At 50.2% G+C, this 10,155-nt stretch overlaps 1 protein-coding gene across 4 annotated transcripts in view; it reads left to right on the top strand.

Annotated features, from left to right (window-relative positions):
- The first annotated feature begins 279 nt into the window (after positions 1-279).
- The window catches only part of ALKAL1 (ALK and LTK ligand 1), a 28,828-nt gene continuing 18,952 nt past the window's right edge, over positions 280-10,155 (top strand). For all 4 annotated transcript variants that reach the window (XR_010837578.1, XR_010837579.1, XR_010837580.1 and 1 more), the window contains exons 1-3: positions 280-445; positions 8,452-8,505; positions 9,956-10,036. Coding sequence is in view for 1 of the 4 variants with exons in the window: in XM_059043558.2 (XP_058899541.1) it covers positions 280-445; positions 8,452-8,505; positions 9,956-10,036 (301 nt within the window). In the remaining 3 variants the exon portion in view is untranslated. The remainder of the gene's footprint in view (positions 446-8,451; positions 8,506-9,955; positions 10,037-10,155) is intronic.

The raw sequence follows: 10,155 nt of genomic DNA, 5'->3' as shown, positions 1-10,155 counted from the left end.
CAAGTTGCTTCTCTCGATCCCCGTGGGCTGGACGGGGCGGCGGGCAGAGCCGGCCGTGCGCGGGGAGCCCGGACACCCGCAGAGCCGGGGCGGGCCCGTCGGGGAGGCCGCGCGGACCTCGCCCAGGTCCCCGGGGCCGCCGCGCGTCCCCGCCCGTGTCCTCGCCCTGCGTCCCTCCCCGAGGCGCGCGGGTGTCGCCCGCCGTCCGTCTTCGGGGCGCGGACCCGCCGCCTCCGCCCGGGACCCGCCTGAGCTCCCTCCGGCCGCTCCCGCGCGCCCATGCGACCGGCGAGGCCAAGCGCCCGGCTGCCCGCGCTGCTCTTGCTGGCGCTGGTCCTGTCGCCGCGCGGGGCCCAGGGGAGGCCCGGGGGCCGCAGGGGCGCGCGCGTCGCGGGCGACGAGCCGAAGCCCTGGCTGTCCCTCCCCGCGGCCTCCCGCAGCTCAGGTAAGCGGCCCCGTGCGCCGAGCCCGGGGCGGGAGGACGCGTGCGGCCCGGAGAGGCGCGCGCTCGGGGCGGCCTGGCTCGCGCACCGCGGGAACAGGCCGGCAGCCCTCGCCGCCGACGGCGGGCCCCGGGGAAAGAGGCAACGAGCTGCTGAGGCGTAAGTATCCAGAAGCCCATGTCGCGGAGGAACCGGCTCGATGCGCCCCTTCCCCGCGCGAGAGGCCGGGCCTCGGAAGCCCGGAGCCCGAGGACACGCGGTTCAGTCCCAGCGGCCGAGGCGGGGCCGACAGGTTAGCACCTGGCGGCGCCTCTTTCCGGGCCAGTCCGGGCTTGGGGATTGGGCCAGGGCCGTGGCGTCGCGCCGGGCCGCCCCTCTGCGCCCCCCGGGAGCTGGCGCAGGGCCTGGGAAGCTGAGCAGGCTCCACCCGCCGCCGCGGCTCCCGGGTCAGCTCTGCGCGCCCAGGTTCCTGGCTGCTTGGCTGCTCCGCGAGTGGTGGGGATGAGAAGAGGGAGGAAGAGTAGCCGAACGAGGGGTCCTGAGGCACCCCAAGGCGGCGAGGACGGCGGCCGAACGAGGAGTAAACGTGGGAAGCCTGGGCGAAGCGGCCGGCCCGACGGGGCGCTTAGGGCAGGAAGGCCGGGGCGGCGCAGGAGGAGGGAGGCCGCGCACCTGCGGAGCGAGGACGCGCTGGCCGCCCAGCCCGGCGGCAGTAGGCGCCCCTCCCCGGGGGCCACCCCCGCCCCGGCACCCCGCTGGCTGAGAGGTCGCAGCCCACGGCAGCCTCGCTGCCATCTCCCCGCCTCTTACTTCACTTTGAACAAAGCAGAGAGGGGTTTCTTAGGACCGTTTTCCGTTCATGATAGTTATGATATAAATATATACATAGTCACTGCACCAATTTTCACCCAGTACTTGCCGCGTGCCGGTCACCATGCAGAGGCCAAGGCCACCCAGGGGAGCAGGCAGTGAGGTGTCTGCGCTCTGAGGGCACGGTCTGGGTGGGGAGGCGGGGAGGCTGGCGCACAGGTGGACCCAAAGAGGAGGCCGGAGACGGGCTGAAGGGGAGGCAGGGGATGGAGAAGGTCCAGGAAGCTGAGACGGGGCTCTGAGCTCCAGGACCTCGTCCAGGGCTGGGCAGGGCTTTCCAGGGTGGCGGGGACGCGCAGGGCTTTCCCGGAGGGGAGCTGGGCAGGGACGGTGCCCGCCGAAGAGATGCAGTGATGCAGTGATGGCACCACACCCTTCGCATCCTCGGACTTGCAGCTGTTCTTGGCCCCAATGTTTAGCTCAGAATGGAATGTCACTTTGGAAAGTAAAAGAGTGGGAGAAAGTTCAACTACAGGAACATTTGCGGTAGCGTTAATTCAGACCTGTGTCATTGAAGTTTAACAGATCTTTTCTCTGTAAAAGGCTGAAGCCTTACCGAAGTGAGTTTCTAGGGAGAAAGAATATTTTATTAAAAGTTAAAACGTAAGTGGCAACAATCCAAAGTCTAAAAAAACAACACAGCCCGGCAGGGAGTGATCTGTGCTCCACATCGGTTGTTTCTCCAGCTGTTTGTGCTGTAGTCTTTGGATGACACGAGGAGGAAGGGTGACTCTTTACATCTGTATCTGAGTCCGTGAACGTGAAGGGGACCCTCGGACATGGGTCAGGGACCAACGAGGACGTGAGTTGGCCCTATCCAGGTGGTCCTCACAGGCACACTCGGGTGTGGCGGGGGTCCCAGCTCCTGCAGGAGGAATCATCTCCCAGGCTCTGGAGGCTAAGGACTGTCGTCCGTGCCAGGTACCTCTGGAATTCTGACCCCGTGCTTCTGCGACATAGTAAACAGCATCACCCGGGCGTCCGCATGCACTCTGGGCTCTGAGACCCTTGCTGCACCCGCGGCTGTGGTGCCTCCCTTTTCTGTAGGTCAGCGGCTTCCCGAAACACTCCCGTGAGGCTCGAGGCGCAGGGATCGGTCCACGTAGGGGAAGCAGTAAGTGGGGAAGCCTCAGGTGAGAGGGTGACCGGGGAGGATGCCGTCAGAATTGGAGGGGGGCACACTGGGAAGGAGGAGATGTAAGAGGTAGGTACCCATCACCCTCAGGGCTCACCATCCCCGGCCCCCCTTCCTACTCGCCCCATGCCTTGTTCACGCATCACCCATCCATCAGTTCATGTAGCCGCTCAGCACACACGTGACGTGCCCTGATGGGCGGGGAATACGAAGTTAACCAACATTATTGACTCGCGCTGAGGGAGCCCAGGTTAATGACCAAACCCCACTCCCGATGTCTGTACAAAATCTGCTCCTTCCTCTTCATTGTCCTGCCCCTCGCCCTGGTTCAAGCCTCAGGACGATGTCACACTGTCTCCCCACCTCGGGGTGGTGCCCCTGCCGGGCTGCCTCACGGGGCTAAGCGCGGGAAGTGTGTGTGCGCTCATCACCTGTATCCCTTCCCCCCACTGTGGTCTGACCATCAGACCAGCAGAATGGAGCAAAGACTCGTCCCCAGAACGCTGCAAAAAAAAAAGGTGCCCTGGGGTGCTCGTCACTGGAATGAAGACAGAGGCAGATGTCTGAGAAATGGCCGTGGTGGGGCTAGAGAGGGGGGTTGGAGGAGTTTGGGACAGAGACGGAATTGGTGTGAAATTCGGGAGATGGAAGTATAAGGGAGACTTTTAGAAAGTTTTGATGAGAAAAAGCTTTGCCTTTTCAAGAGATGTCACTGAACATTTACAGTCGGCTGCAGGCTCCATGGAATCAGATTTGTGTTGCTGGGTTTTTTTAGGTTTGTTTGTTTGTTTTTCATGTCAAACCTTGCTCGCATGAGGCTTAAGGCAGGAATGGGAAGACCATTTTGGAGAGGTTTTTACAAACAATTGCAAATGAATATTCTTTTTTTTGAGATTAATACATCATTTTAATTGTAATTAAAAAAATAAAATACATAGTACTTAGGTTGATTTTATCCTAAGTGCTGAAAATTAGGTGCTTTAAGTGTCTTTTAAGAATTTTTTTAAAATTTTATATTGGACTATAGTTGATTTACAATGTTGTGTTAATTTCAGTACAGATGAGTATTCTTAGTAGTGCCGGGCTGTTTCCTCCCCAGTCACGGATCTGCAGTGGCTTCTCTGGATTTCCCAAGAAAGCCCTAACTTCTCTTGAAGGCAGGACATTTAAGTGCCCTGTGACCGGCCCCATCTTCCCTTCCGTGCTTCTCACAGGGTGCGGGTCGCACGGGCGGGGCCTGCTCCTCACAGATGCCGTAGCAGGAGCCGCTGTCTGCCACAGCTCCTGGAACGTACTTCTGTCATCGCTGCCTGTCAGAATTCACCTCTCCTTCCAGGCTCTCTTCCTTCATGATGTCTTTGCAGCTATTTCCGTGTGAAAAAAGAAATCTAAATCCAAAATTCTTTGTAATATTATCAGTGAAGTATTACAGATACTGCACATTCCAAAAATATATTTTAGCAAGTATTGTGGTACAATTTTTTTTTTTTTTTTTTTTTTTTTTTGCAGTGCGCGGGCCTCTCACTGCTGTGGCCTCTCCCGTTGCGGAGCACAGGCTCCGGACGCGCAGGCTCAGCGGCCACGGCTCACGGGCCCAGCCGCTCTGCGGCACGTGGGATCTTCCCGGACCGGGGCACGATCCCGCGTCCCCTGCATCGGCAGGCGGACTCTCAACCACTGCGCCACCAGGGAAGCCCGTGGTACAATTTTAAATAATTCAAACACTAGGTATATTAAAAAGCAGGGTGCCCATACATACCACACATATGTTTCTTTGCTCCGTCAACTGCATGGGCCTGGAAACAACCACACCCCAGTAGCAACAAGCACACGTGATACCCAAACTTTGGTTTCCTTTTTTTGCCCTTGACGCAGCTTGTGGGATCTTAGTTCCCCGACCAGGGATTGAACCCAGGCCCTCGGCAGTAAAAGGGCCGAGTCCTAACCACTGGACTGCCAGGGAATTCCCAGACTTTGGTTTCTAATACCATCTATAAGAGGAACCAGGGCTCCTTGGAGAGATGACTGATGCTAACACCGAGACAGGACATTATTCAGGATGAGCCTGGAGCATCCTGTAGTGCCCGAAAGTAAAGAAGTGATAAAAATTCCAAACACCACCAACAAAACCCCCCATGGTGACATAATTTTACTGGAAAGAATTCTGTGTCTTGTCTTCTAATAATCACAGACTACAAATACATTAGTAATAATGTTATAACTTACTGAGTATGAAGTAATTCACTGTTGAATGTTCAAGAAGTTTTGTATCTTGTTTGGAACATTTAGATTACTGCTTTCAAACATGAATGTGCAAATAAATCTCCTAGGAGTTCTTGTGAAAGTGACTCTTTAGGTCTGGGCCTGAAATTCTATATTTCTTACAAGCTCCCAGAAGACCGATGGAACAGAGTTATTAATAAACATGAATTTTTTTCAAATACTTATATTTTCCCTCAGTGATTCTCTCAGCACTGATGCAATAAATCTAGTTCTTATTTTTGAAAGTAGAATTGTTTTTATATATTTAGAAAGAGAATAATCATGCCAGCTCCTTAACTAAAGGAAATGATAACTCAGGGAACTATATAACAAATATTTCAATTCAAGTTCATGAAAAGGGCTTCCCTGGTGGCGCAGTGGTTGAGAGTCCGCCTGCCGATGCGGGGGACGCGGGTTCGTGCCCCGGTCTGGGAAGATCCCACGTGCCGCGGAGCGGCTGGGCCCGTGAGCCATGGCCGCTGGGCCTGTGCATTCAGAGCCTGTGTTCTGCAACGGGAGAGGCCACAGCAGTGAGAGGCCCGTGTACCGAAAAAATAAAATAAAGAAAAAAAAAAAAAGAGAAAAAAAAAAAAAAAGTACATGAAAAATGCTAGATTAAAGCATAAAGTAATGCCCTTCAGTACTTCCAGAGGTACTAAGGATCCACTAACATGGCTTTGTAAAGAATCGATCATGGCAGAGCAAACTAACTTTATGGTAAGGTATTAAGTTATATGCAAGCAAAAGCAAACACTAAACATTTTGTTATTTTCTAGTTGTTCTGTATTATGATTTTTTATTATTTCACATGATCTCTGCTCATTTTTAACAAGAAGTAGGTACAAGAGATAAGCTTGCCAACATTATATACATAATATGCAAGTCTGTTCCTTTAAAAATATATTATTGTAAACTTAAAATTGTTGAAGGTGGCAGATGGTAACTGTTTTGGTTAAATGAAAACTAGAAATTTTCATAAATTGGATGAATGAGATGATAGGTTATTCAAGTTGTTCCAGGATAATCATCAAGCATTACCTAGGGATCCTTTTATTTATTTATTTTAACTATTTATTTATTTATTTATGGCTGAGTTGGGTCTTCGTTGCTGCGCGCGGGCTTTCTCTAGTTGCCTCGAGCGGGGGGCTACTCTTCGTTACGGTGTGTGGGCTTCTCACTGCGGTGGCTTCTCTTGTTGCGGAGCACGGGCTCTAGACGTGCAGGCTTCAGTAGTTGCAGCACGCGGTCTCAGTAGTTGTGGCTCACGGGCTCTAGAGCGCAGGCTCAGTAGTTGTGGTGCACGGACTTATTTGCTCCGCGGCACGTGGGATCTTCCCGGACCAGGGCTCGAACCCATGTCCCTGCATAGGCAGGCGGATTCTTAACCATTGCACCACCAGGGATGTCCTGGGATCCTTTTATTTTTAATCCATCTGTACATGTAATCTCCTATACCGTTGTCCTTAGATACCAGAGGGGTGAACCCTGCATTCTATTCTTGTGCCATCCAGCATGGTAGCCACTGGGTACCTATGAGTACTGAACACTTGCAGTGCGGCTGGTCCAAACTGAGGTGTGCTGTGAGTGTAAAATACACCTTGGATTTTGAAAACTTAGTATAAGAAATGCACACTATCTTACTAGTAATTTAAAAACATTGATTACATATTGGAAGGATAATATTTTGGATATAATGGGTTAATTAAAATATTAATTTAATTTAAATTTAATTTAAATTAATTTTAATTTTTCAACTTTTTTTTACTTTTTAAAATGTGGCTACTAAAAATTTTAAATTACATATGTGGCTCCCATTTCTATAATGGAAGCCGATTGTTAAGACTGTTTTCCATCAGAGCTCAGTTGTCTAATTTTGTTGTTGGGGGTAGTTCTCTCATATTCACTCCTTCATTTAATATTTTGTTGATCAAATGTTAGCACCAGGGCATCTAATCCCTAAATACAGATTCATTTTCAATTAACTAGCTGCTTATTGAAAAATGAAAACAGATTTACATTGGAAAAAGTTAAAGTTGGACTTCCCTGGTGGCGCAGTGGTTAAGAATCTGCCTGCCAATGCAGGGGACATGGGTTTGAGCCCTGGTCCGGGAAGATCCCACATGCCTCAGAGCAACAAAGCCCGTGCGCCATAACTACTGAGCCCGCGAGCCACAATTACTGAGCCCCCATGCCACAACTACTGAACCTGTGCTTTAGAGCCCATGCTCTGCAACAAGAGAAGCCACTGCAATGAGAAGCCCGTGCACCACAACGAAGAGTAACCCCTGCTCGCCACAGCTAGAGAAAGCCTGCGTGCAGCAACAAAGACCAACGCAGCCAAAAATAAATAAATAATAAATAAAATAATTAACTTTTAAAAATGTTAACGTTAATGAAAAGAGTATGCATTGAAAAATCTCTCTTCCCTCCCACCCCCAGAATCCTTGTCCCTGCTGCCTCTCTGCAGAGAGTCACCATTTTATTTGAATACAAATAGGGTGCTCTATTTCAAACATTTTCAAAATATTTGGGGCTCGGTGGGCCCTACAATCTCTGCAACAATGTGTTGCCGCTGCATCGTAGCACGAAAGCAGGCGTAGGCCACACGTAAATAATGAGCATGGCTGTGGTCCAATACAACTTTATTTACAGAAACAGGCGTGGGGGCAGGAAGACTCCGGAGGGCAATTTGCTAACCCCTCCACAGGCCAGCACTGTTCGATAGAGGCACAGTAACTTCTCTGTAAACCTTTAATCTCGTCTCTGCGTCTATTCTCGCCCCTCTGTACCCGGCCTGATGATCTTTAAAAATGAAGCCTGATTGTATCACTCCCTTGCCTAAGAATCCTTGCCTTCTCCTCACCCTTAGACAAAATTTATAAAGGGTGGTGAGCATCCTTACCTCACCTCTCCCCGTCACCCTGGTCAGGGCTGGACATACAGACTTGGAATCAGCTACACGAACAACCACAAGCTCATGTGTTTAGTGCTTGCCATTATAGTCTATTTGTAAGGATATTAAAACTTTTCTCTTGAGGCAAAATTGGCATGCAACATTACGTTGGTTTCAGGTGTACAGCACAGTGATTTGAGATTTGTATACATTGTAAAATGATCACCACGAGAAGTCTGGTTACCGTCCATCACCGTACGTAGTTAACTTGCAGGATTTACTCTTGGCAACTTTCTTATGTGCTCTACGATATTACTGACTATATCCTCATGCTGTCCATCGCACCCCCATGACTTATTTATTTTATAACCGGAGGTTGGTGCCTCTTGACCTCCTTCATCACCTATTCTGCTTCCTCCCCAATGCCCCTCCCCTCTGGCAACAACTCTTCTGTTCTCTGATTCTGTGAACTTAGTTTTGTTTGTTCGTTTTGTTTTGTTTTTTTAGATTCCACGTGTGTAAGTGAAATCATCTAGTATTTGTCTTTCCTGTCTGATTTATTTCACTTAACGTAATTCCCTCTAGGTCCATCCATATTGTCACGAATGGCAGGGTATCATTCTTCCTTATGGCTGAGTCCTAGTCTGTTGTATACATATAGACCACGTTCATTCATCCGTCAGTGAATAATGAACAAGCACTTAGGTTGCTTCCGTATCTTGCCTATTGTAGATAATGCTGCAGTGAACACGGGACTGCAGATATCCTTCTGAATTAGTGTTTATAAGGATATTTTTTCATGATGGAAATGCATTCAAGAAATTCTAAAGTTTTTTTTTTCTTTTCAGAAGTATTCCCAAGAGATTTGAACTTAAAAGGCAAATTCATAAAGCATTTCACAGGTAGGCATGAACTTTATCAGTGATTCAATTAAATAGAAAGATGGTAGCGTATTACTCCATGAGGCACCGAGGATATGAAAATACATGTCTGTTAGAGCCTCAGAGTCCTGTCAGGGGGGTAGGCAAATGCTATCAGCTTGTTTTAACGGTGCTGTGAACCAGATCTGGGTGAATGATAGACGTGTAAAGAGAACTTTAGGGAGACGCAGGAAGTGGACGGTTTGGCCGAGAACTACCGGAAAAGGCTGTCGTGGACACAGTATATAAGCTGGGCTCTAAGGATGAGCAGGGCTTTCCCGGCTGAGAGAGGCATCCTGCTCAATCCTTCGGACACGCGGTGTGGTTGGGGGCGGGACCGGGCGGCCCGTTGAGGCGAGGGCGTGTGTGTGGCCACTGGGCCGAGCGTGGCTGGAAGGCGGGTGGAGGTACCGCGACGAGTCCTCCGTGGTGCGCTAGGGATTTAGCTGTGCTCCCGGCCGGCGGCCCCCGGGAAGTGTTTCGCACAGGGCGGAGCAGATCCCCTTCCCGATGCCACATGGTGAGCACTGCTGGCTTTCTCTCCCACGACACTCCTCGGTTCTTCATACCAACTTGGTGAATCATTACAATCATCCCGTGCCCCATGGTCTAGCGAATCACATAATTTGAAGCGTGCGCCCTGACCTTTACTCGGTTCCTGGTTAGCCCCCCGCCTTTCCCTGTTTTGCATCTCAGGCCTATAACCTGGGAAAGATGTGGCTTCCCCCTTGACCAAGGCCCAGGGCCACCTTGTTAGTTAACTTTGGAACGAGGGGGTGAAGACCCTCCCGAGGCACCGGGAAGTGTAAGAAGTTTCCGGATGCTTCTAGAACCCTGGTAGGGGCACTCTGGGCTCCCCTACTTCTACCACTTCCATACAAAGCAGGCTCCAGATTTAGGGATGAAGTTTGGTGAGGACTCTCTTGGGTTTGTGGGGAGAGTAAGGGAAGCCTCAAGACCCGGTCCACCTTACAGTGGTCCTTGACCCAAATCACTCTAAGTAGAAAATGGAATAAATGTCTGTGCATATAAACATTCACTCCTATTAAATAAAAAACTGAAGAACAGAAAGTGGAAACCGTGGATATTTATTCTTTATTCTTTCACACCCACTTGATTTGCTCTCTGCAGATTTTATTTTTTCTGTCTAGAGCTTTTCCATTTTACTTATTCTGAGGAGTTCTCCTGAAATTGATTATGTTCCATTCTGTTGAGATGTTGAGAATGTGGAGTGAATTTCGATTGTTTTCCACAGATTACACCTCACCGCCTGCCCCAGAGTCTGGGGGAGGAGACGTGCCCACAGGCAAGGTCTTTTAAGGGCATGGAAAGATGTAAACCAGTTATATTAGCTCTATCCATAAAATGCTGGCTGATTTGATTGGAAAAACCCACCTACGCGTATGGTAAGCGTTCTTTTCCTGTCCCATAGGGCCGGTCACGTTTTCAGCCGAGTGTAGCAAGCATTTCCACAGGCTCTACCACAACACCAGGGATTGTTCAACACCAGCTTGTAAGTAACTTGGGTCATTTTTGTCCTTTTAAAAAAATCTTTATCCAACAGTCAGTGCATGTGATTTTAAACTTCAGCTGTCTGTGAGTGGGAAATAATAGACTAAACATTGTATGACG

This window comes from Kogia breviceps, chromosome 17, assembly GCF_026419965.1.
Source record: "Kogia breviceps isolate mKogBre1 chromosome 17, mKogBre1 haplotype 1, whole genome shotgun sequence".
Lineage (NCBI taxonomy): Eukaryota > Metazoa > Chordata > Mammalia > Artiodactyla > Physeteridae > Kogia > Kogia breviceps.
The sequence above is the reverse complement of the archived record's forward strand: the minus strand, read 5'-3'. Positions and strand labels throughout refer to the sequence as shown.